Genomic DNA, 27,148 nt, shown 5'->3' with positions numbered 1-27,148 from the left:
TTGTGTGGGCCGTCTTGATTTCCTAATAAGGCGTGCACATACTGCATGTTTCACCCATATTAAAGATCCTCTTTTCCTGTGGGCTTTACTTCCGCCATCGACTTGTTGTGCTGATGTTATATACAGTATTTTTTGAATGATCTTTATCTAAATTTAGTTTCATTCAAGGTTCGGAATCCAGGTGGTGGAACCTTTGTTTTTTTAGCAATGGTAATGTCAATTTTCTTGTTTAGATAATATGTCAAAAAACTCAAGTAGATCGTTCTACAACTTATTGTAGAATACTTTGTTAACATTAAATTATGAACGGCGAAGTTAAATGAATTGCATTTAGCTAGCGTTAATGGCAGTTTTCATGGAGAGACAAACGATTTGAAAGATGATGGAATGTGTGTATTATTTTAGGCTAACTACCATTGGCAGAGCAAAGGTACGGCGAAATCAAGTGGTGTCGAAGATATGGTTTTGTTGCCTAAAATTCAAGAGTCGTCGATTGTTGATAATCTGAAGAAGCGATTTATGGACGATCTCATTTACGTATCCTTACAGCGACGATTCTTTATATTTTAAGGAAATTTTTTATTTTTTAATGTCTAAAATCTTCTGTATTCTTGTCTTTCGTTCATTTGATGTAAGTTGTATAACGAAAAGCACTCAAGTTGGAGATTTGCATGGTTTACGTGTTTTACCGGGCCATTTGCTCACAATTAGCCTTCGTGTAAAAGAACTAATCATTTACATGCAATAAAGAAGTTCAGAGTTCATAGGTGTATGTGTGGTTCCAAAGGCAATCTGTTATTTGATATCCTTGAATATATTATTTCCTTAACCTTTGTTGCAGACATATATTGGTGATGTTCTTATTGCAGTTAATCCATTTAAACAATTGCCTTATTTTACTGAGAAAGAAATCTATCAGTATCAAGGAGCTGTATGTGTTTCTTTATAAACTAAATTAAATTGAGCATTGCCTTAATCCAAATCTAATCTGAAATCTCCATACCCAAAACCTTTTCTTAAAGGGCCAGTATAACGAAAGATTTGTGATTAAAATTAAAGCTTCATTGAAAAGAACTCTTAAAATGAAAGTGGACTTTCTAAAACAGTTTAGTCATATTTCTTTGCATTCTCAAGATATTGAAGTTTTGTGATGTTCGATTTATACAGAAAGTGATGTCACCTGTACATGACGAGAATTTGAATTATTTAGAATATTTGCTTGTATTTTATATGAACCAGACAGAGTTCTGCCGTTGTTAAGTTATATTGGTATAAAATCCTGCTTAGGTATTTCATCCAAAATCTTGCAAACTTGGAAACTAAAGGATATTTATAAATTTACAGAGACTCGTGCAATGTGACATCACTTTCTATATAAATCGTTCAACACAAAACATCAATATCATGTGAATGCAAAGATATATAACTAAAATGTTTTAGAAAGTCCACTGTCATTTTAAGAGTTCTTCTCAATGAAACTATAATTTAATAGTAATTTTTTTGTTATGCTGGCACTTTAAGATGCAATTGACCCCACTTATTTAGTTCCGGAGGATGATTTTAATTTTGTAGGCTACTTATGAAAATCCACCTCACATTTATGCGCTTGCTGACAGTATGTTCCGTAATATGTTGATTGACATTGAAAGCCACTGTGTTATTATAAGGTGAGATAGGCAACTTGTCAGAGTTTAAAATCCCAAAATTGAAAAAAATATGAGTTGGGTAAAAAAGATATAAACATGTTGATATGTAACTTGGTATAAATATATGTGTGTGTGTAATAGACTGATCTTCATATTTTTATCAGGGTGGGTGGGGGGTGGGGCATAGTTTTAGGAGTGAGCTGGTAAGGTAATGTTGTAGGGCAATGTATTATTAAATTACGGTAAAGATATAGGTTCTGTGAGCATCTACCACCCTCCTCTCCTCAGGGAAGGACATGAAAATATTGTTGTCAAGGGAGAACAGTTTCAAAAGGGGTATAAATTGATATTAGAGGGTGTGATACCCTCCTACATCCACAACTTTCCCAGTAAGTCCATCTAAGATGTGTGTCGGAGAACTTTTCATTTTCATGTTTTGAGATTTCCAATGGCTTTGTTTCTTCAGTTTTGATTGGTGAGGTGCTTCCATATGATAGTCACGTCTTTACTATGATTTTATGTAATTTCCTTTCCAGTGGTGAAAGTGGTGCTGGGAAAACAGTGAGTGCAAAGTTCATCATGAGTTATTTGGCTAAGGTGTCCGGTGGTGGCCCCAATGTCCAGGTAAATTATTACTAAGAAGTGAACTTTCAAGAGGTTGAAGTTTATGTAGGCCCCAATGTCCAGGTAAATTATAACTAAGAAGTGAACTTTCAAGAGGTTGAAGTTTATGTAGGTAGTGTGTATTAGTATAATGTGGTTGTGTTAGTTTTAATGATGTGGAATTTATTCAAATTAGGAGTAAAACAGAAAAAGATTAGATTCAAGGTACATAGTCAGCTTAGTTTTGATGGCATGAAGTATTTATATGAAGAGTTATATCAAAAGAAATAGGGTTTTCAGGTACGTGGGAAGTATTAAAAGCTAGAACAGTTGAACCTTGTAATAGAACAAAGGTAGTTATTCAAGTGTCATGAAGTTTTTTAGTATTTTATAGCTGTACCTATGCGTGACTGTCTCTATTTGTTAGAAAAGGTTTTCATTTGATATTCCAGAGAGTGAAAGATGTCATTCTTGAATCCAATCCTCTCCTGGAAGCATTCGGAAATGCAAAGACTGTGCGAAATAACAACTCAAGTAGATTTGTATGTTTAACAATATATTTTAATGTCTGTTCTTACATAAGTATGTGTTCATTAACAATTCTTAAAAATCTTAAGGGAAAATATGTCGAAATTCAATTCACAAGAGGTGGTGAGCCAATCGGAGGAAAGATTTCAAACTTTCTGCTTGAAAAAGTAAACAAATTTGTCAGATATTCATGCACATATTTCGCCTCATTTTGACCTGAGATCCTAAGCAAAGTTTCTATTCATAATAGTCTAGAGTTGTGCTGCAAAATCAAGGTGAAAGGTCCTTTCATGTATTTTATCAAATTTGTGCTGGCAGCTCAGATGAAGACAAAGGTATGTACATTAGCATTTAATGAAACTTTTCTGCTTCTGGTAATTCATGTAGTTTTGAACAACTGTTTTTGCATTTTAGAAATGCTTGGGGTCTCCGATCCCAGTTATTTTTATTATCTTAATCAAAGTGGAACATATGAAGTTGAAGGAACTAACGATAAGAAAGAATATGAAGAAACAAGGGTAAGTTGATCTCACCAAAGCTTATACGTGGGTATTATGGACTGCGTCATTCACTGCTTTTTATGTTGCTAACAGCTGGCCATGGAAACGATGGGCATAAGTTTGGAAATTCAAGCAACTGTGTTTCAACTGGTGGCAGGAATTTTACACTTGGGAAATATTGGTTTTGTCGAGGAAGGCAACTATGCTAGACCCGAGAACGATGACTGTATGTTTTTTAAAACTTTCCTTCCAATCAAGTTTTCCAGACTTTTTCAAAGAGCTTGTGCCGGTTGCACGAAGCCTGGATAGCGTTATCCATTGGATAGCAATTTTTTTTAAACTTTTATAAAACCTTTTACCAAGCAAAAAATATAAGATTTGAATTGAGAAACCACTGAAATAAAATATTGTTTCGAAGGTTACGAAATTTCTTTGTCGTATGAAAAATATAAACACCTTTTTTATAAGTTTGAAAATTTTTGCTATCCAATGGATAAGCTATCGATGAGCCCCTGTTGTTTCATTTTATCCCGTACTTATTCTTCCAAAGATCTAGAGTTTCCTGCGTACTTGCTTGGTATAGAAACAACTTATCTTCGTGAGAAATTGGTCAGGTAATCACCTTGTGTCATAGACTATCCTATTTAGTATCAAACTGAGTCGCTATCATTATTTTTTCAGTCGTGTTATGGACAGCAAATGGGGAGGAAAGTCGGAGATTATCAACATGACACTCAATGTTGAACAGGTTCGATACGGTGATATATATACATAAAAGATAAAAGATAAAAGTTTCTCCGGACTTAAAGTGAGTTTTATTGAGTTTTATTTACGTGTAAATAAATATTTTTCATTCTGATGAAGGCTCGAAGCAACGAGTCGAAAGCTCAATAAAAATCACTTTAAATCCGGAGAAACTTTTATCTTTTATGTATTAAATGCCTGGATTACAAATTTTCAAACTTATAAAATCGACATATGGTGATATATATATATAGGAAATAAATATCCTCATTCTGATGAAGGCTCGAAGCAACGAGTCGAAAGCTCAATAAAAAATCAATTAAAAATCCGGAGAAACTTTTATCTTTTATGTACTCAATGCCTGGATTACAAATTTTCAAACTTATATATATATATATTTATACGTAACTTAAAATAGCCACTTTAGCTGTTTTTGATTGTATATGATATCTAGCATCAGTCACTCTGTTTTTCGAGGGGCTGATTACATGAGCCTGCGGTTTACGGGATTCAGCGAAGCGTTTAATCCTTCAGGCAAATGGGAAAGATTAAATACTTCACAACGAAAAACTTTTTTTGACTCCTTTCAATGACTCAAAATCATTTTACACCTCGCGCTGACTCTCGGTTAGCTAGGATCATGTAAACAGCCGTTAAGTTCTGTTCTTGTGGTGATGTTTGGCACATATCTCTTGTGCTTGCGACGGATAGGATTGATTTGTCCCTAGCTATGACATTATTTTTTTTCTCAGCCATAATTTTTATATAAAGTTTTATTACATTATCCAGGCAACCTATACGAGAGATGCGTTAGCAAAAGCTTTGTACTCGAGATTATTTGACTACTTGGTCGAGGTGAGCATGCGCATGGCGCATCATGTGTCTGGTAGTTTTCTGAGCCAAGTCATTCTAAAGTTTGCTTTCGTTCGCAGTGCGTTAATTTGGCTATGCAAACCGACAACGAAGAGATAAACATTGGCATTTTAGATATTTACGGATTTGAAATATTTCAGGTGGCTATATAGAGAGGTTCTCTGGCGCCTTTTTGTAGTTTATTGGCTAATGAAAGACTTAATATTTCCTGGTTTTCAGAGAAATGGTTTTGAACAGTTCTGCATCAACTTCGTGAACGAGAAACTTCAGCAAATCTTCATTGAGTTGACCTTAAAAGCCGAACAGGTAAATGTCAAACGATGTATGCGCGACCTATTGAAGAAATCTCACCTTTTGAAACACTGTTTTGTCTTCAGGAAGAATACGTCACCGAAGGAATAAAATGGACTCCTATAGATTATTTCAATAACAAAATAGTTTGTGATTTGATCGAGGAAAGGGTAAGAATTGAATGTGGTAATGTGTTGGGATTCTTGCCAACTTTTAGCAAGATTTTTCCAGGGGAAATCCTGTAGGATCAGACTGCGCATGTACGACATATTCGCCGAGTTCTTGGGCGACAGCAGAATTGCAAAAAAGTTTTGCTGAGTGGCTGGTTAGCACTCCCTTGAGGGCAAACTTTGAGTGCTTTTAATTGTAACCTATGGCGATGGTGGGGGGGGGGCGGGGTGTTTAGGGTTAGGGTTTGACTTAGACTTGGAGGAATTTGTGGGCTGATGTAACTCACAACTAATTATTTACGGGAGGTTAGGTTCTATTTGTTTGAACTCGGGGTGCAGCAGTCTTGCTTGAAGACACGATTTCTGTCGGTACTTTCTTTTAACGTTCAACTTTGAAATATTATATTTTATTATATATGTTATATCAAGGAACGCAAGGTTCAATGTATTGAAGAATGCGTCTTTCTATTTCTTTTTTATAGAAACCCAAACCTGGAATAATGTGTGTCCTTGACGATGTGTGTGCCACCATGCACGCACAGGGGGAGGGTGCGGATATGACATTGTTACAGGTGCAATGATCACGTGATCTTTTTCCTTGGTAGTGTGTGAAGTAACCGAACGTTGATGTTGTTTAGAAACTTGGAGGTGCTGTCGGTAATCATCAACATTATAATGGCTTTAGTACCGGGTTTACCATCCATCATTATGCAGGAAAGGTATTTTTTTCAAATATTTAATGTTCGATATTTAATGATGTAATCCATGGCCGTTGACGTATTCACGATGTTCATCAGTGACGTAATGGCTTTTTATGAACGTATAGTCTTTGAGCTATGTGTACATCATGTTGGGCTTCACTTTTTGACCTGAAGTGAGCCTTTCATTTATATTTATAAAATAAAAACAATGAAACGCGTGCGGTGATTTGTCTACAGCTGAGTTTGCATTAGCCAGTGCAAAACACATCTGAGCTCAACTAATCTTCAAATCAAAGAGAATTTGCAAATCGACTTATACAATTTAGAAGAAGAGTTAGAACGTTTCTTTGAAATTTGTCTGTTCCACATTATTGTTTTTTTATAAAAGAAATAAAAGATGTTTTTCGTGTTTGCATTAGCTTAAGCAAACCTCGAAATGAAAATGCAAAGTGCTTGAATTTACGAAAATACGAAACCTGTTTCCCTTAGGTAACGTACGAAGCTGAAGGGTTCTGTGAGAGAAACAGAGACGTGCTTTTAATGATTTGATTGAACTGATGAAGTCGTCAAACATTCCATTTATATGTTCTTTGTTTCCCGAAAATACGGAACGTAAAGGAAAGCCCACGACTCTAGGCAGCAAGATTAAGGTATGCTTTTTAAATGTTTTCCTTTTATATGTGAAATGTGATGTGAACATAGAGCATGTGAATATCTTCATTTTTTGTGTTAAAAACTACAGAATTATTTTCGTGAAGTGCTCAGTAATCACTTTATAAAACTGACAATAGCATTGAAAAAGGTGAATTTGGACGTTGGGATCAGCTTTGATTTTGTTGATGGGGAGGACTTTTATGATTTTGAGGGACAATGTTGAATATGAGAGGATAATGATGATGATGATGATGATTCTAAAACTGGAATGGGAGATTGACTGTTGCGTGATAAAGAGACGTAGATGTTTGTGGATATCGGAGTTCTGTAAACATATTTAACTAATTGTGACACTGTTGGTTATACTTGAGCATTCGGTCTTACGTAGCTGAAAAGAACTGAAATTCTGCCGCAGGTTGCACGAAGGTCCTAGAGCGCTAGCCACTGCGTATCATTCAAGAATCTCTAAAAAAGGGAAAGTCTACGTTTTCAACTGAACAATGAATGAAATACTATATTGTGTCTAGAAGTACAAAGTTTCATTACACTAAAGTATAATATAGGGACCTTATTCAGAACTTTGAAAAAATTACTACTACCTAACGTGCAAACGCTATCCAGGTTTTCGTGCAAACGCTATCCAGGTTTTCGTGCAAACGCTATCCAGGTTTTCGTGCAAACGCTATCCAGTTTCGTGCAAACGCTATCCAGGTTTTCGCGCAAACGGCCCATTGTTGACAAGTAAAGAACGGTATTTTGAATAAAGACATTTGGTATATTGTTTAAACATAGCTATTAGATATTACGCACACATTTTTAACCGTGAAACATTACATTAAGTTTATATTTTCCCCCTATTTTTTTTAATCTCTAGACACAGGCCAACAAGTTGGTCGATCGACTCACTCGATGTACACCACACTACATTCGTTGCATCAAACCAAACGAGACAAAGAGAGCGAAGGACTGGGAAGGAGACCGCGTGAAGCATCAAGTGGAATACCTGGGACTGAAGGAAAACATTCGTGTGAGGAGAGCTGGTTTTGCGTATAGACGAGAGTTTGAAAAATTCTTGACAAGGTGAATAAAATATGCGTTGATAATATTGGGAGAAATTGCTGTCTCTGATTTTTCACGAACAAGGTCTGCTGAGCGACTTTGGTGAAATACGTTTTGTTAGGTCTTGATTTCACGTGATGCGAATGATATTTCACGTGATATGAATGATATTTCACGTGATACGAATGATATGTCACGTGATATGAATGATATTTCACGTGATATGAATGATATTTCCGTGATGTAATTGACCGGAGTTTATCTTAATCATTTCTCGTTACAGCGTTTATGAAGTTGTTTCTAAGATTTTGAGAAACATTTTTTCGAAAACTACGAACTTGTTCTGTTTAGATACGCTATTCTTACGCCGGAGACATGGCCTCACTGGAAAGGACCCACGGGCAAGGTATTCAACATATGATGAACTCCGTAAACATGGAAAAAGATCAGTGGCAAATGGGAAAGACCAAAGTCTTCATTAAAGCACCAGAATCGGTGAGTCGAGGTTAAATGTGCGTACTTACTTTATAAAAAGCAGCTCGGAATACGTATGTTTTGTGTATGTAGATGTGGGAATGTATTGTTTGTGTAAATACTGTAATCAAGTTAATCAAGATCTTTGTTAAAGTTCAGTGGCCCGTTGCACGAAGCAATGATAGCGTATCCATTGGATTGCAAATTTTTTCACAAACGGTTAAAAAACATTTAAAAAAGGAAAAATGTAAGGTTTGAACTGAGCAAGCACTGAAATGAAATATTGCTTTTAATTTCTTTGTAGTAACGAAAATATAAACACCTTTTTTACAAATTTGAAAGTTTTGCTATCCAGTGGATAACGCAACCATTCCCATCTCTCAGGACCTGGTTTTCATAATGATCCTGACACTATAGTTCACAGCTAGAGTTCATTCTTAATGTTACGATAAAGGATAAAAGTAGAATTTTCAATGTGCAAATGATTCTGTTTTTTCATAGTTATTCTTATTGGAAGAGGTCCGAGAAAGGAAGTTTGATGGTTACTCTAGAAAGATACAGAAAGCATTCCGTCAATATAAGAATCGCAAGATGTTTGTGGATCTCAAAGTACAAGGTATGGATACTATGGTACATCCTGTTGAACATGAAGCCAACGTATGAAAAATGTTGATGTTCACCTTTTTTGTTTTTAGCTTCAGATATAGTGTACAATAAAAAGGAACGGCGAAGATTAACGCTAAATCGTAACTTTGTGGGTGATTATATTGGATTTGATAGCAATCCTGCATTACGGGCATTAGTTGGTAAGTCAAATCTTTTGCTAAAATTGCACGCCCTTATGCATTAACATGTTGTTGATAAGGGACAGCATAGACTTGTTTATGGTTAATTTAAGGATAGCAAACACTTCTTTATGGTTGATTTAAGGATTGCATACACTTCTCTATGATTGGTTTAAGGATTTGATAACATACACGTCTCTATGGTTGACTTTAAAGATAACTTACGCTTTTCTATGGTTGATTTAAGGATAGTGTACACTTCTTTATGGTTGATTTAAGGATAGTATACACTTCTCTATGGTTGATTTAAGGATAGTATACACTTCTCTATGGTTGATTTAAAGATAGCATACACTTCTCTATGGTTGATTTAAAGATAGCATACACTTCTCTATGGTTGATTTAAGGATAGCATACACTTCTCTATGGTTGATTTAAGGATAGCATACACTTCTCTATGGTTGATTTAAGGATAGCATACACTTCTCTATGGTTGATTTAAGGATAGTATACACTTCTCTATGGTTGATTTAAAGATAGCATACACTTCTCTATGGTTGATTTAAAGATAGCATACACTTCTCTATGGTTGATTTAAAGATATCATACACTTCTCTATAGTTGATTTAAGGATAGCATTCTCTATGGTTGATTTAAGGATAACATACACTTCTCTATGGTTGATTTAAAGATAGCATACACTTCTCTATGGTTGATTTAAAGATATCATACACTTCTCTATAGTTGATTTAAGGATAGTATACACTTCTCTATGGTTGATTTAAAGATAGTATACACTTCTCTATGGTTGATTTAAGGATATCATACACTTCTCTATGGTTGAGTTAAGGATAGCATACACTTCTCTATGGTTGATTTAAGGATAGCATACACTTCTCTATGGTTGATTTAAGGATAGTATATACTTCTCTATGGTTGATTTAAGGCTAACATACACTTCTCTATGGTTGATTTAAGGATAGCATACACTTCTCTATGGTTGATTTAAAGATATCATACACTTCTCTATGGTTGATTTAAGGATAACATACACTTCTCTATGGTTGATTTAAGGGTAGCATACACTTCTCTATGGTTGATTTAAGGATAGCATACACTTCTCTGTGGTTGATTTAAGGATATCATACACTTCTCTATGGTTGATTTAAAGATAGCATACACTTCTCTATGGTTGATTTAAGGATAACATACACTTCTCTATGGTTGATTTAAAGATAGCATACACTTCTCTATGGTTGATTTAAGGATAGTATGCACCTTTCTTTGGTTGATAACTTAGATAAGCTGCATTGATGGCATATTCTCCTTGTGATTGTTTTGTTACAGAAAAAAGAGAGAGAATCGAGTTTGCCATCTCTGTTGTTAAATATGACAGAAGATTCAAGGTATTTTTTAGAAATTATGTATTTGTGCACTTATTGACATTGTTCGTGTAGCATGCAGTGCTCTTTTTTTTGTGCGAAATTTTCATGAGTCAGTGAGTTTGACGCAAATTGAATTCTACCTACAGCAAGGTAAAAGAGAATTGTTAGTCTCCAGCAAACACGTTTATCTTATTGGCAGAGAAAAGGTATTGTACCTGTCTTTGAAACATGTCAGTTTACAAGAGGCGCTGAAAAGTTCTGTTCGTTAAATACTCTTTGGGTGAAGATACTAGAAAATGTTCTGTTTGCAAATACTGTTTAGGTGAAGAAAGGTCCAGAAAAAGGAAAGGTTTACGAGGTGGTAAAGAGGAAACTAGAACTTAATCAAATTGGAAAAGTTTCTCTCAGGTTAAAGTCATTTCATAAACATCAGTATTATCACTTTTGGCAAAGATTATGTATCTTACGTAAATGACTTTTTAACGCAGCACGCTACAAGACGATTTTGTTGTTCTTCATGTTCCCGGCGAATATGATACTGTTTTTGAGACTGTTTTCAAAACGGAACTTCTCACCGTTTTGACGAAGAAATACGAGGCAAAAGCCGGCAAAAAACTCCCCATCGAATTCAAAGACAAGTATGTTGGTTGTGGGTTTTTGCTTTAACGTGCAAACATTTTTTCACTGAAAGTCGTGTTTTGTTTTGTTTTATTTTAGCATAACAGTTGCTGTAAAGAAAGAAGGCTGGGGAGGAGGCGGTACTCGCTCTCTTGCATTCACATGCTCAGGGAAAAATGACTTTCCTCTTATTGCTCCAAGCAGTAAAACTTTAAAGATTACCGTTGGTCAAGGAATGCCTAGAGACTCGCGTGCGTATATAGTGGTTGATTTTAGTTGATTTTTACACTATATGTAACACTATATATACATATGTATGTGGTGTTCAATGTAGAGGAATATTCGTCTAAAAACTATGTTGAATACTCCGTCAGTTATTAAGTGTTTTTTTAAAAGATCCAAAGATCGTCGGTCATCAAACAATATTTGTTATTGATATTATGTTACAAGATAATGACACCTAAACGAAGATCGCTGCATTATTAGTAATTTTATCTGTTTGACTATATTTTTCTGTTCTATTGTGATCCGTGTTTGTATTTAATATATTTATTTAGGTATCTTATATTTATAGGTCCAGGACGTCGTCAGGCCACTAGCAGCAACTACAGCCAACCACGACGTACTGCCCCAAGTATTTCGACGCAAGCTAACGGTATTCAGAGACAGGGCACGCATAGTGGTTCGTTGAATCGTTACTCGAGAACTGGTAGTCAATCTCATCCGAATCTCCCCCAGAGCGGAGCAAGAAATCGAGCAAAATCACGTGGTGCCGATGTTAATTCAAATGCTGCGTTCATGCAGACGCCAGATTCTGGTGTTTGTGGGTATGTTTTTGTTGTTTTTTACGGCACCTTGAGTACTTGTACCAACAGAAAACCGAGAGAACTAGAAAGAAAGGATAGTGGAGAGGGAGGAGTGAAGGACAAGGGATAGGAGGGAAGGGAGGGAGGAGAACAAAGGAATGGAAACAAGGAGAACAAGGAGGAATGGATGGAGGAAGGAGTGAATAAGGAATGAGGGATAAATATGGAGGAATAGTGGATAACAAGGAGAATGGAGGAGGAAGATAAATGGAATGGAGGAATGAGAGGAAGGAGGGAACAGAGGAATGGAAGGAATGGAGAAACAGAGGAGAGTAGTGAATAACAAGGGAGAACAGAGGAGAGTAGTGGATAACTTGGGAGAACAGAGGAGAGAGGAAAATTAGAGAAAGGAGAGTAGTGGATAACAAGGGAGAACAGAGGAGAGTAGTGGATAACAAGGGAGAACAGAGGAAAGAAGTGGGTAACTAGGGAGAACAGAGGAGAATAGTGAATAACAAGGGAGAACAGATTTGACTAATTGGGTTTGTGAAGTTAAATAAAGCTGATGTTCTTATCTAAACTTTAAGAGCAGAATGTATTTCCTCGATCTTATATGATCAAGTTTCAACTTAATTTGTGCTAAAATCATTAAACATTTATTGTTAGTCATCACACTAAATCTCAGTGAAAACCAGCAATACTTGAAGATTATTCATTCTAAATAATCAAAGTCACGTGTGTCTTTCTAAGTATTTAAGAAGCGTGTGTTGTGAAGCCATATTTAAAACCTTGACGCTTGCATGTGCGCACGCATTATTTTTAGAGTAAGCCGTAACATAAGCGACAAGATGACCAACACCAGACGTCCCACTGCACCCAGTCGTAAGAAACCTGGTCTTCCTCCAAAGCCTTCTATACCTCAATGCCGTGCATTGTATGCATATGACGCTCAAGATACGGAAGAGCTGAGTTTTAATGCTGGCGAAATAATTGATTTGTTGAAAGAAGGTAAATTTCATTGTGTCACCTCACACGTGACTTTAACGTGCATCTCTATGCTTTGTCTTCAAGCGTCTATCACAGTGAGGCACACATCAAGGTCACGTGTGTGTGTGTGGGGGGGGGTGGGGGGAGGGCAAAACTTGCCCGTTAAAACGCTATGACGTTTATATGATTGGAGGTTTACGGTATCAGGGAAAATGTAAAACCAACAATATTTGAACTATTTTTCAGATCCTTCTGGTTGGTGGACCGGAAAGGTTCGTGGAAAAGAGGGTCTCTTTCCTTTCAACTATGTTGAGAAAATTTAATTTCGTATACGTCACATCAAACCACATCGACGCAAAACAAAAGGAACGTTTGTAATGATGATAAATATATTTTCGTAGAATTTTAAAGTTTCGAACATATTTTTCACAGATAAGTGCATGCTGTAAAATATAAGCCAATTTCTGTTTTAATTTACAAACCGCACCAGTGGTGTATTCATATTTACTCTAAACGTTGTTATTACGCATGCGCACACGAAGTTTGCATTGTCAGAATAATCTTACTTCAGAAATCGTCATATCATCCTTTTCGCCATGATGGAACAGCTCTGAAAATATAAAACCGTATTATTTCAACATTGTTTGCCTTTTAAACATTGTGTTCTCTTGGAAATGTAAATAAAACAGTTAAACGTTGCACCTGTGTGGTATACTAAAGACGACAGGAACATTGGACTGGGGATTTGAAAGGGTCTTCTTTCGTTCTTTCAAACCTTCTGTTAACTGTAACAATCGTGAAGGATCTCTTTCCACGTGGACCTCAACCTTTAAATGTTGACATCAACATTTTCAAACAATTTCCAAACTGTTTCAATGCCTGCTCTACATCTCACCTGATTTCTTAACTTTTCCAATCGCCTTTCTTTTTCGACGTTTTCCATTTCTTTAAGTTGCATTTTCATTTTCCTCTCCTGAAGCATCTTTTCATTCTAATGAACAACAGACATCACACGACAGACAACAACATGGTTTGGATGTAAGCTTTCAGACGCAGTTACCCTTTGATGAAGTCGCGAGATATCTACAGAATCGAGACGTCTTTTCTCTCGTTCTATTTCTTTTCGTCGCCTTTCCGCCATTTTCATAATCTGTTTTTCTTCCTCGCGATGACGAGCGTACTCTTCAACTTTTTCCTTAAGTTCTTGCTACATGTGTCACAGAACAATTCACCAACGGTTACATCTGTTTTGCTTGCCAATATGACAAAACTACGACAGTTTACAACATACGCATACGGGAGCTATCATTTCTGGGGGGGGACAGTAAATATATTCCCCGACTCACAGTTAAGGTTCCGCCATATTTTCGCCCGACTAACATTCAAAATTTGCCCAACTTCAATCTTCAAACTTTCTTGAGGGGAGGGCAGTTCCTTCCATGCCGCCTCGTTCCGTACGCCTTTAGTTTACAGACTTCTAAGATCACTACAATAGTTTTGGACACAAGATCGTCTATTTTTTAATGTAATAAGTACATATATTTCTCATTTTCATTTTTTACCCTTCTTTTCTCCTCCTTTTCTTGAAGTCGAAGTGCTTCTTCATCTGCCCGAGCCTCATCTTCCTCTCTTTGTTTCTTTTCCAATTCACGTTGTGCCTGTACATATAAAAATACGAGAGTTTAAAAATATGCTTCTGAAACATTTTAAACAACTATTTACCAACGAACCTTCCACGCATCAAGTTTGTACAATCTTTCCTGACGTTCTTTCTCCAATATCTTGGCTTTTTTCTCTTCGTTTTCATCTATTTTGTCATCTTCGTTCACCTTCGATATCTTTTCAATCTTTTCAGCCTTAAAAGCAGGAGTTTCTACATCAAGATTTAACTTTCTATGGACCACCTACATACGTAAATTGAGATGAAAGCCTTCACATCTTTTTTCTGTTTCCACTGTTGTATTGCGTGTTTCTTTTTCTCCAGCAACGCCGAATACTCACAATACCAATCGTCATGTTGTCTAACATCATCAAATGATTTACCAGGAAGGCTCTTCAATGCATACCGTATAAATTCATCTTTTACCTGCGTATAAATAAACTTTTGGTGATGCATACTGCTTCACTATGAAGAGATCATGAAATCGTGTAAAATTTTTACCTTGATCTTGTTATGCTGCTTCAGTTTCAGATATTCCTGGTGATCAAAATCTTCCCATCCACCATTATGGCCACCAGTTTGGATTAAAAACCTCTAAATGTAACAAGTCATCACATACGTCCATAACATTGAATGATGAAGTGCTTATCAATGTAATATACCTCGAAACCAGCTATTGCAGGAGGTAATGAGTTTGATTGATTCCTAGCTTTCTTTAAGGCATTTGTTGATTCAACCACTGGTGTTTTGTCGAGACCATGAATCAAATTTCTTTACTGAAGCTGTTAGTTCTTGCATTATCACACGTTCATCACGAAGCATCTCTTCAAATCTGCACAAAAAATACTTCAAATATCAAGCTACTCAGATAAATTTCAACACATCATCAATGGAATAATTTTGACATGAAATAACTCTCACTTTTCTCTTTGCTCTTTCTTGAAGTTCATGATTGAATTTTCAATATTTTCCATGATCTCTTTCAGTTTTTCAACAACTACATAAGCAAATCAAAGAAATCAAATATCAAGGTCACTTAGATCCGTAAAGCCTCGAGAGTTATTCACATTTTGGAGATGGTTTGACATCAGTTAGACTTCGTTGAAGCTTTTCCACCTTCGTCTTTATCATCATAAGTTGCTGCTTCAACTTCACGACTAGAAATTTAACATGGAAACTTTCATCTTTTACTGATAATGAATTTCAGAGGGTTTTAGCTATCATCTGAAGGGATTTTTTATACCATCCTTCTTTTCATTTTCGTTGTATTGTTCATTCAGCTCTTCCAAAACAAGAAAATCTTTGCGAAATTCACTTCTCTTGCTAAATATTACACTGTTGCATTCTCTCTGAAGTCCAGCAGCTCTGATAAATAAATTTTAGAAACAATGGACAAGTGGACTTGTATTTACATGATTACATTATAGTCCAGGCTGTTTAAGTATTATGGCTATCACAAAATACGTACTTGTTCTCAAGTTGACGTTTCTCTTCAAAAAACCTTTTCCTTTTTTGCAGATCCGCAAGGTTGGCACCATTATACATACCTGTTGCCTCATTTTTCATTTTTTACGAGAAACATGCTTCCAAAAATCCAATTTTCAAAGGCTACATTGTTGTGCTTATTTGTTTTTCTTGTATATTTGTATATTGACAACACTGAACGATTGTGGTAACTGGAGTTCAATTGGTTACCACTGACCTCAATGGGACAAGAACTGACTGAATTAGCTTTTTGACTCTTCTTCCCTCGCTTCTTAGTACAAACTGGTCAATTATAAAACTTGAAGATAGAAGGATTTTGAACAAAAAATGGTAATGTTTGATGTTTATTTCTCTGAAAAAATTCACCATAAGCTTATACATTCTTTCCCCTGACTTCAAGGTAGATGCTGTTTTAAACAGCATGACTATAAACACCATGAAACTAAAATATGGAAACTTCACTTTTCATTTTTTGATTCTTTCTGAACCTTTAGTGACGAAGAATTATTGTTTTTAGTTTAGGAATCAATACGATAACGATGTCAGCATATGGAGTCCACAGGTTTGTCAAAATTTTCAAAACCACGAAAAAAGCTAGTATCATGTGAGTACAATCTTATCTGAAACCTTGATAATGAAATCATTATGTTATTTTAGGGTCGTATTCATCAGATTGAATATGCTATGGAGGCGGTTAAACAGGTGTTTTTTCCTACTAGGATGGTTTGTAGTCCTACGTACATGCGTAATGATTTTATTGTTTGTTAACAGGGATCTGCTACCATAGGAATAAAATCTTCGACACATGTTGTTTTAGTTGCTTTAAAGGTGTGAAATGTTTTTGATTATCGTTGATTATGAGGATATTATTGTTTCTTAGCATGATTAATATCTTTATTGCTCATAATTCCATCTTCTTTTGATCCTCATTCTAATATAAAAGTGTTATGGTTGAGGTAGGGTTTGGATTCCATCGTAGATTCATTGCTTAACTTTACATTTCTCCGTATCCAATAGAGAGCTGCCTCAGAGTTATCAGCACATCAAAAGAAAATCATTCCTATTGATGATCATATTGGTGTCTCCATTGCTGGTCTTACAGCTGATGCCAGACTGTTGAGGTTAACATACATTTGTAACTTGCAACGTATTCTTAGGAGAACCTTTGATTAAATCAGCTTCATCTTTTTTCAGTAAGTTTTTGAGGACAGAATGCTTAAACTCCAAATATATATATGATACACCACTACCTATTGCAAGATTGGTAGGAGCCATTAGCGACAGTATCCTTTTCCTAAGACTTAATGTAGTTTGCATTATAATGTGTTTCATCACTTATTTCATAAGAAATGTGATCTTAACTTTGTGCCAGAAATGCAAGTACAAACACAGGTCTATGGAAGGCGTCCTTATGGAGTTGGTCTTCTTGTTGCGGGCTTTGATGTAAGAATATTATAATTGAAACATTTATGGTAAGGGGGAGGACATATGGCTACCTATAATAGTACTTGTAGTGGTGGTCCCTTTTATGGTAAGGGGAATGACATATGGCTACTTATAATAGTACTTGTAGTGATGGTCCCTTTATGGTAAGGGGGAGGGACATATGGTTACCTATAATAGTACTTGTAGTGGTGGTCCCGGGGGGAATGACATATGGCTACCTATAATAGTACTTGTAGTGGTGGTCCCTTTTATGGTAAGGGGGGAATGACATATGGCTACCTATAATAGTACTTGTAGTGGTGGTCCCTTTTATGGTAGGGGGAATGACATATGGCTACTTATAATAGTACTTGTAGTGATGGTCCCTTTTATGGTAGGGGAGGGACATATGGCTACCTATAATAGTACTTGTAGTGGTGGTCCCTTTTATGGTAAGGGGAGGGACATTTGGTTACCTATAATAGTACTTGTAGTGTTGGTCCCTTTTATGGTAAGGGAGGGACATATGGCTACCTATAATAGTACTTGTAGTGGTGGTCCCCTATAAGCCCACTAATATGTTTCATTTTTTGTGTGGGATGTAAACTTACATCATTAAAGTGGTGATAAGGTAGGTTTATGAGATAGATGTTCCTCTACATGTATATGTATCTGTTTCAATTTCTAAGTTACAAAACATAATGGAGCCCCCATAATTTAGTCACACCTTGTTATTGTTTTCTTATTCGTTTTTTTTGTTAAATGACATTTGGGGCAATTATCTTATCACATAATGCTTAGTTGTACATGGTTTTTGTTGTCAATCCTGGGTAGAGCAGCTAAAGAAGCCCATGATTATTTCACATTTTTGCTTCTAGTGTTGCATACATATATTCACTCATGATATTGAATTTGATGTTTGATGCTAGTGTTGTAGGTGTATTTGTTATATTTGATGCTTCAGGATGCAGGACCCCATTTGTACCAGACATGTCCATCTGCAAATTTCTTTGATTGTAAATGCATGGCCATTGGTGCTCGCTCACAGGTGATGCATTTCCTGTTTGTTTTATATCTCACATTCATTGCTATCTTCATTATTTATTATATTTGTCAACAGTCGGCAAGAACATACCTGGAAAAGATGCTTAATGAATTCCCCAATTGTGAGTAAATTTCTTAGTTGTTGAAAACTGCTGAGATATATGTAATGTTTCCTTGTAGCTTGTACATAAGTCTTATTTCTATTTCTCAAGGTGTACTCTTAAGCTATACCTAATGCTTGCTAGCTTGTGCATCAGTCTTTTTGCTTCCATCTTCCAAGGTACCCCAGAAGAATTGATAAAGCATGGTCTCACAGCACTTCGAGAAACCTTACCAAATGAACAAGAGTTGACAAAGGTATTGTTTAAGTTTTTTACTTAGGTAGATATATACAGTTGAACCTTTATTATTTGGTGCAGTATAAAGCTAACTTTAATTTTTGTGAAATTGTTTGAATGGTCTGGTGAAGTAAAAACAGCAAACAATACACTATTTATTGTTACATAATTGTTTGGAAAATTGCCTAAATCTTTATGTTTGAGCAGTCTGCTACAGCTAAGAAAAATTCATGTCTGTTTTGTGGTAGTTTCAGCTCGGAAATTTTCTACCTCATTTTCTACAAAACCTGTGTTTAAAAGTCAACCTGTATTAGTTGGTCATATAAGAAATCCCAAATGGGAACTTTTCACTGTAAAATGTAACACTATACTAAAAAAGAGTCCTGTTGGTGATATTGCTTTTGTAATTGTCAGAATTCCTCAATCTGTCTCATCGGTAAGGATCAAGACTTGGTGATATATAATGATGATGATGTTGCCCCTTATGTATCCTTTTTTTCATTGAAATGTTGGAAACTTCTCTTGTCTTTATCTTCTTCATGATTTCATGTTATCACATTTAATTTATTCCTGATTTTTTCATGACTATTCCTTAATAAAATACATAGCTGGCATTGTTAGATACTTTAAAAGGAGGACGTGCTGGTAAAGAAGAGGTAAGACCATGAGGTTGAGGTCATTGAGAAGGAGGGAGGAGGAATGGACCCTAACCATGTTAAGCATAGGTCTGTAATTCAAGATGACTCTGTAAAATGGACAAAATAAGCCAGCATTTGTTCACATTCCTTACCAACCACTTGCCTATTGGTATAAACAAGCTTTAGCCATTGTTGTCTATGAATGAAATGCTAAAAGGGTTAAGCTTATGGCCCCGGGGGTGGGGCGAAACGAGAACGTTAATTTGGGGTAGGGGTGAATATTCATATATTCAGCTCTGCCCGGCAGATTTCTTTTGAAATTAGTATTGCCAACAAAAGAAATCAGCATGGCAGAGCTAAATATATGAATATTCACCCCCCTCCAATTGGCATTCTAGTTTCGCCCCTACCTGTGGCATTGGTGCTCATGTTCTTACTGCAATACAGGTCATCCTCTATTGTCTGTACATAGAACAGACAGCTTGGGGAAGAATTTTCTATTCCCTATTTATAGCATTGAGTGTGTTGTGTTTTCTAAGTGCATATTTGAATGTTTTAACTAATGAACTGTCATCAATAGTTTCAATAAGTAGATTATTTCAATCTGTTACCTGTTGGTAGCATACTTCATAATCTTGTGTATGTATTTACAGATTAAAGGCGATGAGACAGGCGGAGAATTTTCCATGGAACAGGATACAGTAAGTCATCATGAATGTACAGCTATAGCTATTCTGAACATGCTTATGTCTTTTCCTTTAAAAATTACCAATGTTTTTGTCATGCCTTTTTTACCTAGGCTGGTGTAGCTGATGAAGGTCCAGTTACTTTACCAGAAGATAAGTCAATGGATACAGAATAACGACAGTTCGTGTATTTAAATCGTGCGGACTTCATTTTAAATCGACAAACACAAGCCTATTGTCATCCATTGTCTAACTTTCAATTAGATCCTTTGAATGAATTCAAAATATTTGTACGCGGTTTTTGTTTACATTTATTCATGAAAAGTGATTGACCTTCAGGAATGTTTTAGTTCTTCAAAGCAGTTGGTTACGTACGTACATAAGGGATTGTTATTCTCAACGTTTTTGATAACTAGGGTGAATGGTTTGAACCCTGGAGTATCGTTACATGTTTGTAGATGTAGATCGTCCGGGTTAGTAAAGTCCTGAGAAAGACTGTTGGTGTTGATGTAGACTGACGTTTTGACAACCTTAGTGGTTGGTCAACAACCTTAGTGGTTGGACAACCTCACTTGAAAAATAGCCTGATTGGTGACGTCTTGATCTAGTTCCACGTCGAGATGTGAATGTAACCTACTTTCGAGACATATTAATGCTGATATTAATGTGTCGAAAATACTTTCTAAATTTGTTCGTCGGATTGTTATACTTAGTTGCTATTTATTTATTTTGTTGAGCGAATATGGTTGCCTAATAGCAATTAAAGTTATGTATGAATGAGTATATTAAAGTTTCTTAAAGTTCTAACATGGGTTTGACCATGCGACGATATTGTGGATGATATTATGGAGGCATAGACATGGTGCTATTGAGGTATGGACACAATACATGGTGTTAGTGAGGTATGGACATGGTGTTAGTGAGGTATGGATATGGTGTTAGTGAGGTATGGACATGGTGTTAGTGAGGTATGGACATGGTGTTATTGAGGTATGGACATGGTGTTATTGAGGTATGGACATGGTGTTAGTGGGTATACATGGTGTTAGTGAGGTATGGACATGGTGTTAGTGATGGATGGTGTGAGGATATGGACATGGTGTTAGTGAGGTATGGACATGGTGGGATTATGGTACACATGTGTTTGATATGGACATGGTTAGATATGGACATGGTGTTAGTGAGGTATGGACATGGTGTTAGTGAGGTATGGACATGGTGTTAGTGATACATGGACATGTTAGTGATATGGACGGTGTGTGAGGTATGGACATGGTGTCAGTATGGACATGGTGTTAGTGGGGTGGACATGGATGGTGAGTATGGATGTTAGTGATGGTATGGACATGGTGTTGAGGTATGGACATGGTGTGAGGTGATGGACATGGACATGGTGTTAGTGATATGGACATGGTTGAGGTATGGACATGGTGTTAGTGATATGGACATGGTGTTAGTGAGGTATGGACATGGTTAGTGAGGTATTATGGGTGTTGTAAGGTATGGACATGGTGTTAGTGAGGTATGGACATGGTGTTAGTGAGGTATGGACATGGTGTTAGTGAGGTATGGACATGGTGTTAGTGAGGTATGGACATGGTGTTAGTGAGGTATGGACATGGTGTTAGTGAGGTATGGACATGGTATTGAGGTATGGACATGGTGTTAGTGAGGTATGGACATGGTGTTACTGAGGTATGGACATTCCATGCAAGCTTATTTAAACCTGTAAACGTTGGTATTAGGTTTGCGAAATTTCGCAACATTTTTATTCTTTATTAGGTGACGTGATATTCGTACAAGGACGAAATTCAAATCCTCGAAATTTGCGAATATGGTAACGGACGATGAAGAATTAAGGAGGTGAGTGTTTTCAAGATTGCTATTTTGTGTAATATTCATAACATACTTTTCCATGAGAATTTTTTGTATTATTAAACTATTCGTACATTTATCTATTGTACAAGCAAGGTATGTTTAGTTTAAAGAAATTATGAATAAAAAAATTATAATAAGAAATCATTTTATATAGTCTTTTCTAAAGTGATGTATGTGCTGTCGTTGTTTTTCTCAGCTTTTTTTCGTGAATATAACCAGTAAATTATCTTTGTACGTACACAATTTTTGGACATTTTTGGCTAACTATTAACGTTTATGTGAATAAGGCAATTGACTATATAGCAGTTGAATTTTTATGGTATTTACAGTAATTTACACAAAGGAATTTACGATGAGTATTTGAATAGTTCATTATGAAAGTTGTTATACTTACAATGGTATGCTCGATTTCATTTTTGCTTTTTCTTTGAGATAGTTAGCTCTGGGCCAACTCAAGGATTATCTGCGATGTAAGACTTGGCGATGAAGCGATACTAAAGAACTTGGAGCTGTTGTACTTTTTACTGACGGAGAGAAGTCTTGAATCTTTTTTTTTGGATTTCAATACAAGTTGGCTCATCTTTCTCATACATGAAACAAGTTCTTTTTCGTCATGAAGGCTGTATTTCACCATCGTTGTATTCTAGAAACATGCCAGGAAAAAAGTTTACACGTAAGTAAGATTTTTTTCGTCAACAACGTGTCTTTAAACACGCGTAAATTGTACAATATAGTAGTATTTCATCGGAACTTGCATGATCTTCAAATGTCATAGAAAGACAACTTTCATTGTTGTCTTTCTCTGACATTCAGCTGCTGTAAGTGATTTGTTTTTGATAGTTTTTTCGTGCTGTCGTTTTCTCAATTGTCTGCTTGCATTATTTTTGCACACGAAGTCATTCTCAGATAAACTTTTCGCAAATGGTGTTTTACGAAGCGTTTTAGGAATCTTACCCATGGACTATTGTCTGTGATCTTCATAGCCAAACATAAAGCTGCAGCTGCTCTTATAGAAGGAGGAAATAATAAACATTCGTAATCTGGTAACATCAATTCCATAAAGTATTTTGCGAGAATGTGTTTCTCTGCATCAGCCTAAAAGGAGTTATGGAAGAATGGTGATTTTATAAGAATCGTTTGTCTCATTTAACGTATTAGTGGAGACCTACCTTTGCCGCTTTTGAATTTCGTCTCAAGAACGATATGCACAAAGGATCACCGAAATCGAACTGTAGCATCATGGCCATGCGGGATTCGGAAGCTCTGATCTCATCCGGTGTATACGCATTGTCAGTGATGTAAACAAAATCCCTGATCTCAGGACTATAAATCTCCTCGATCTTGGACGCGAGTAACATCGCCGTCACACCAACCAATTGGAGATTGCTCTTCTGAACCGCGGTTTCCGTCTAAAGACAGATGGTAACAGGATATCTCTTGCAGTTTATTGTTGAAGTCATTCATAATCAAAGACATTCGTAGTCTCATAGACTTTATGCATCTCTCAAAGTGAGATAACTTACAGCAAGATATCGATCAAGAAGAGATATCGTCAAGAACAATGTTTCTTGTAAGAGGCGGAATTTATCATGGACTTGTACCAACCAGTCGACCAGTATTGCTCTCATTCTTTCGTTGATGTGTACGTGAGATTGGATGTAGTTGGGTTGAACCTGATATAAACTCTGAAAAATGTTTCAAACACGTCAGAAATCAAGTATCCTCTCGTGCTTTGTCCACTAAAAGCAATTTTATGAACTGTTGTCACTATAAATTCAGATCATTGAACCATGGAAAGTATTTTGGAGGGTTTTATAATTAGGGTTAGAGCTCTTTTATCAAAGCAGCGTGGTAAACTTTACCTCACGGAATTTTAGATAGTGACTTATGTGTTTTGCATACTCTGCACAAGCAAACTCTTTATCGACGTCTTCTGTATCGATGTCAGACACTTCAGAAAACTGCACGGGTTTTCCTTTCAATTTTTCCAAGTTTGATTCGGTTGTCTCGAGTGTGTAAGCTCGAGAACGGCCTTCATCATTTGCACGGTTGCGTTCCGTAACATCTCCGACTTGAGGATGGTGTCCATCCAGATTCAATGGTTTGTCACTGGCCAACTAGAAAAAGTACACGTCGTCTTCATCATAGATCAGTGCAAATTTCGATCGGTTTCAAAGTAGTTGGGTTTCGAGGATTCTACGTTACTTGACAAGAAATATCTTACTTTAATTACAGCCGGTTGTTGACCAAGTTGAGCGAATGCTGATCTTGCTCTTGAAGTTCTATGACCTGGAATCATTGCTTTACCAGCTTTCTGTGAGATGTGAGCATTCTCCCCTAGACGAGGATTGCACAGCTATAAAAGAATAACGCGTTAATCATCAGTTCACAGTGTTTGGTCTTTAGGCTCTTTCGCATGTAGCCGATTAAACTAATTTTGACATTTCCGGCGTATAACATGTACGTGCAAACTCGCTTTTAACTAACAGGGCTCTCGTATATTCGCTAGAATGATTTTTCTTGACTAACTTACATGATCAACACGCTGCTGAGCCATAATTGATGTTATGGAATTTTTCTTACCCACTTGCAAGAGCCTAAGAATGGTCCGTATCGTCAGTATAATTTCTGATTTTAAACTACTTAACTTTGCACTCATTGGCTATCTACGTATGACGTATATGCGCTATAACATTTCAATAGAAACACCACTTTCATTGATCTGTCATCCGTTGAGAATGTATTCCCCTTTTCAATGTATGCTTTGTTTTTTTTTTCAAATCACCATCGTCGTTGCAGATTCTCGATAATTTATCTCCAACTTATTAACAGTTATGCAAATTTTGAGGTTAATTTTGTATTAAAGCGGAAAATATTCCTTCTTCCTGAGTATCTTTACTGTCGACAACTCCAGCTTGTCCATCTACCAAAGGAAACATGTCTCTCAGCGTGGTCAATTTTTACCAGTAAGATATCTTGTAGAAATCATTGTGGAGATCGTGTTATCTCTCTGAGCTTTTCCTAACATTCTTTTACCTAGATAAATGATCGTATTGAAGGAGAACAATCGCTAGATAGCACTAAAGATGTTATAGCGCACAAATCTCACAGTAGAAATGTTCTTGGTCAAATAACAAATCACGTTTCTCAGGTATTCTAAAAGGGCGCTTCAAAATATTGTTCACTAGTATTTGTTGTGTAATCTTTTTTTTACGATCTCAGCGAATATGTTCAAAGAAACTGTGCGTTGGAAAGGCGACAGGTGCAGAGGGAAGGGAGCAATGTAAAACAGATAAGGACACGAACATTACCGAAGAAAGTGATTTTTCGGATGAAACAGCCGCACAACATGAAGAAACAAATGTTGAAAAGCTTGACACGACTATGGCGAAGATTGAAATGCCACTTATGAATGCAGTCGATATTGACGCTGAAGATATAAACAATCCTTTCTGTTGTGCCGAATATGCGGAGGAAATATATCGTTATTTGAGGAAAAGAGAGGTATACTTTAATTTCAATGAATAGTTATGTTGTTTTTTACGTGAGTTTTCCTATATGTATTCGTTTAGGACTTTTATAAAGTACCGAAAAACTACATTCAGTTGCACAAGGAGATCAACGTGAGAATGAGGGCGATACTTGTTGATTGGCTAGTTAGCGTTCATGAGAAGTTCAAATTGACACAGGAAACGTTATTTTTGGCAATCTCAATACTGGACAGATATTTAGCGGTAAGTCTATCGCAGACACTTTTTATCATACTTAAATTAGAAATTCTTCTCATATTTTTATAAGAATACAAAAACTAACATAGCTTCATGTTGATTTTTTGTTAACTGTAGTGCTCGCCACCATAACTCTGATTTGCAATGCATGTAGAAAGTCTCTCTTGAGTTCTATTTCTGCTTTTCCCTTGTAGGTCAGTAGAAAGTCTCCCTTGAGTCCTATTTCTGCTTTACCTTCGTAGGTCAGTCACAAAGAGACAAGATCCAACCTGCAGTTGATAGGTGTTACAGCCATGTTCCTTGCATCAAAGATTGAGGAAATATATGCACCCGATATCTCAGACTTGGTCTATATAACAGACGAGTCTTGCAGCCCGTACATGATCAAGTTGTACGAAAAAAAGATGACGTCATCATTGGATTTCAACTTCGGCGATCCGCTCTGTATACATTTCTTAAGAAGAAACTCGAAGGCCTTAAACGTACTTTGTTCTTCATTATCCTTTATGGTCAACGAATGTTTTATTTTGTCGAAACTCTTATATTTTTCCTCCTTTTCATAGGCAACAGCAGAGCAACATGCTTTGGCAAAGTTCTTTATGGAATTGATGTTGCTTGATTACGATTGCTCTGTGAATTTTCCTCCTTCTCAGCGAGCTGCCGCATCACTCTGTGTTGCAATGAAAATAACCGATAATTCATCATGGGTAAGATGAAGTTTTCACATTCTATGCGTACTAACGAGATCATCGAGAATTCAATTACGTTACCTAATGCAGGTTATTACCGTAAAATGAAGGTAAATCATAATATTTAAGGGGCGCGCATTCATATATGCGTCTTATTATCCGTAAGACGAACTTGAGCCACACACCCCCCAATTATCGATCTTGATAAGCCCATGATCTTTACTGAAAACGCTAACAAGGCTTTTCTATTAAATATTCTTCTGTTTCTTCTAGAATTCAACTCTTGTCCATTACAGTTCATATAATGAAGAGACTCTGGAACCATGTATGATGAAAATTAGCCGTCTTGTGTTGCGGTCACTCGACAAAAAATGTCGTTTGGCTTCCGTGAGAAGAAAGTATAGCGGATCACGATTTTGTAATGTTGCCGTTTCCCATCGTCTGAATTCAGCGTTTATCACGGAGCAGCCTAGTGAATAGAATCAGTTCGCTTTCATTTAGATCGAGTAAAATAGGAAAAAATCAAATTACAAAAAGCTTGTTAAAATACCCTGTAAAAATGTAAAAATAATTCTTCGTAATAGCTCATTTATCTTTAATATTGTACAAGAAATTTTGAACTAAGAAAAATTGCAATGGACATGTTTAATGGTAAATAATGAATTTTCCCCAAAGCTGAACACGGCATTTGTGTATTATATGAGTTAACAAAAGAAGTCTATTATTGATTTAGAAAAGAAGTACTCAACGGTT

General features: G+C 36.3%; 4 protein-coding genes and 1 long non-coding RNA gene across 7 annotated transcripts; 4 read left to right on the top strand and 1 right to left on the bottom strand.

The window, feature by feature from the left end:
- The first annotated feature begins 64 nt into the window (after window positions 1–64).
- On the top strand, window positions 65–13,525 carry LOC124457189 (unconventional myosin-Ie-like). The gene is given in 33 exon segments (XM_047007476.1): window positions 65–210; window positions 406–537; window positions 842–931; window positions 1,573–1,667; window positions 2,183–2,270; window positions 2,702–2,791; window positions 2,867–2,944; window positions 3,028–3,112; window positions 3,192–3,295; window positions 3,371–3,503; window positions 3,828–3,891; window positions 3,959–4,025; window positions 4,811–4,876; window positions 4,954–5,034; window positions 5,114–5,200; window positions 5,272–5,355; window positions 5,838–5,927; window positions 5,994–6,074; window positions 6,546–6,588; window positions 6,591–6,706; window positions 7,585–7,790; window positions 8,121–8,167; window positions 8,170–8,264; window positions 8,745–8,859; window positions 8,939–9,049; window positions 10,376–10,434; window positions 10,560–10,619; window positions 10,736–10,821; window positions 10,902–11,051; window positions 11,131–11,282; window positions 11,606–11,858; window positions 12,661–12,845; window positions 13,071–13,525. Coding segments are annotated over 33 exon segments (3,273 nt in total). The 5' UTR covers window positions 65–207; the 3' UTR covers window positions 13,148–13,525.
- LOC124457323 lies at window positions 12,154–12,366 on the top strand. Its single transcript, XR_006952540.1, has 2 exons — window positions 12,154–12,199; window positions 12,248–12,366. It is a non-coding gene; the product is annotated as an uncharacterized LOC124457323 (long non-coding RNA).
- LOC124457200 (coiled-coil domain-containing protein 112-like) lies at window positions 13,196–16,163 on the bottom strand. Its single transcript, XM_047007485.1, is given in 14 exon segments — window positions 13,196–13,434; window positions 13,527–13,651; window positions 13,720–13,815; window positions 13,885–14,031; window positions 14,387–14,482; window positions 14,555–14,680; window positions 14,761–14,910; window positions 14,986–15,078; window positions 15,147–15,234; window positions 15,236–15,316; window positions 15,406–15,481; window positions 15,552–15,641; window positions 15,728–15,849; window positions 15,953–16,163. Coding segments are annotated over 14 exon segments (1,416 nt in total). The 5' UTR covers window positions 16,051–16,163; the 3' UTR covers window positions 13,196–13,406.
- Window positions 16,164–16,190: 27 nt separating this feature from the next.
- Window positions 16,191–20,385, top strand: LOC124457273 (proteasome subunit alpha type-1-like). The gene is made up of 14 exons (XM_047007554.1): window positions 16,191–16,299; window positions 16,487–16,531; window positions 16,627–16,671; window positions 16,741–16,797; window positions 16,987–17,090; window positions 17,164–17,252; window positions 17,342–17,412; window positions 18,359–18,442; window positions 18,515–18,560; window positions 18,719–18,795; window positions 19,191–19,262; window positions 19,385–19,432; window positions 20,068–20,115; window positions 20,214–20,385. The coding sequence occupies exons 1-14, from the start codon at window positions 16,297–16,299 to the stop codon at window positions 20,274–20,276; spliced, it is 852 nt and encodes a 283-aa protein (XP_046863510.1). The 5' UTR covers window positions 16,191–16,296; the 3' UTR covers window positions 20,277–20,385.
- A 201-nt stretch (window positions 20,386–20,586) lies between these two features.
- On the top strand, window positions 20,587–27,108 carry LOC124457222 (G2/mitotic-specific cyclin-B-like). 3 transcript variants are annotated; one of them, XM_047007506.1, is made up of 11 exons: window positions 20,587–21,090; window positions 21,264–21,307; window positions 21,601–21,732; window positions 21,774–21,963; window positions 22,415–22,651; window positions 25,019–25,129; window positions 25,201–25,482; window positions 25,551–25,712; window positions 25,949–26,188; window positions 26,270–26,413; window positions 26,669–27,108. In XM_047007506.1, exons 5-11 carry the CDS (start codon window positions 22,592–22,594, stop codon window positions 26,873–26,875), a joined length of 1,206 nt encoding a protein of 401 aa, XP_046863462.1. In that variant the 5' UTR covers window positions 20,587–21,090; window positions 21,264–21,307; window positions 21,601–21,732; window positions 21,774–21,963; window positions 22,415–22,591; the 3' UTR covers window positions 26,876–27,108. The 3 variants fall into 3 exon arrangements, with proteins under 3 accessions (XP_046863462.1, XP_046863475.1, XP_046863468.1); XM_047007519.1 differs by lacking the exons at window positions 20,587–21,090; window positions 21,264–21,307 and adding an exon at window positions 21,192–21,210; XM_047007512.1 differs by lacking the exons at window positions 20,587–21,090; window positions 21,264–21,307 and adding an exon at window positions 21,538–21,561.
- Window positions 27,109–27,148: the final 40 nt, after the last annotated feature.

This window comes from Xenia sp. Carnegie-2017, unplaced genomic scaffold (assembly GCF_021976095.1).
Source record: "Xenia sp. Carnegie-2017 unplaced genomic scaffold, XeniaSp_v1 HiC_scaffold_13, whole genome shotgun sequence".
Lineage (NCBI taxonomy): Eukaryota > Metazoa > Cnidaria > Anthozoa > Malacalcyonacea > Xeniidae > Xenia > Xenia sp. Carnegie-2017.
The sequence above is the reverse complement of the archived record's forward strand: the minus strand, read 5'-3'. Positions and strand labels throughout refer to the sequence as shown.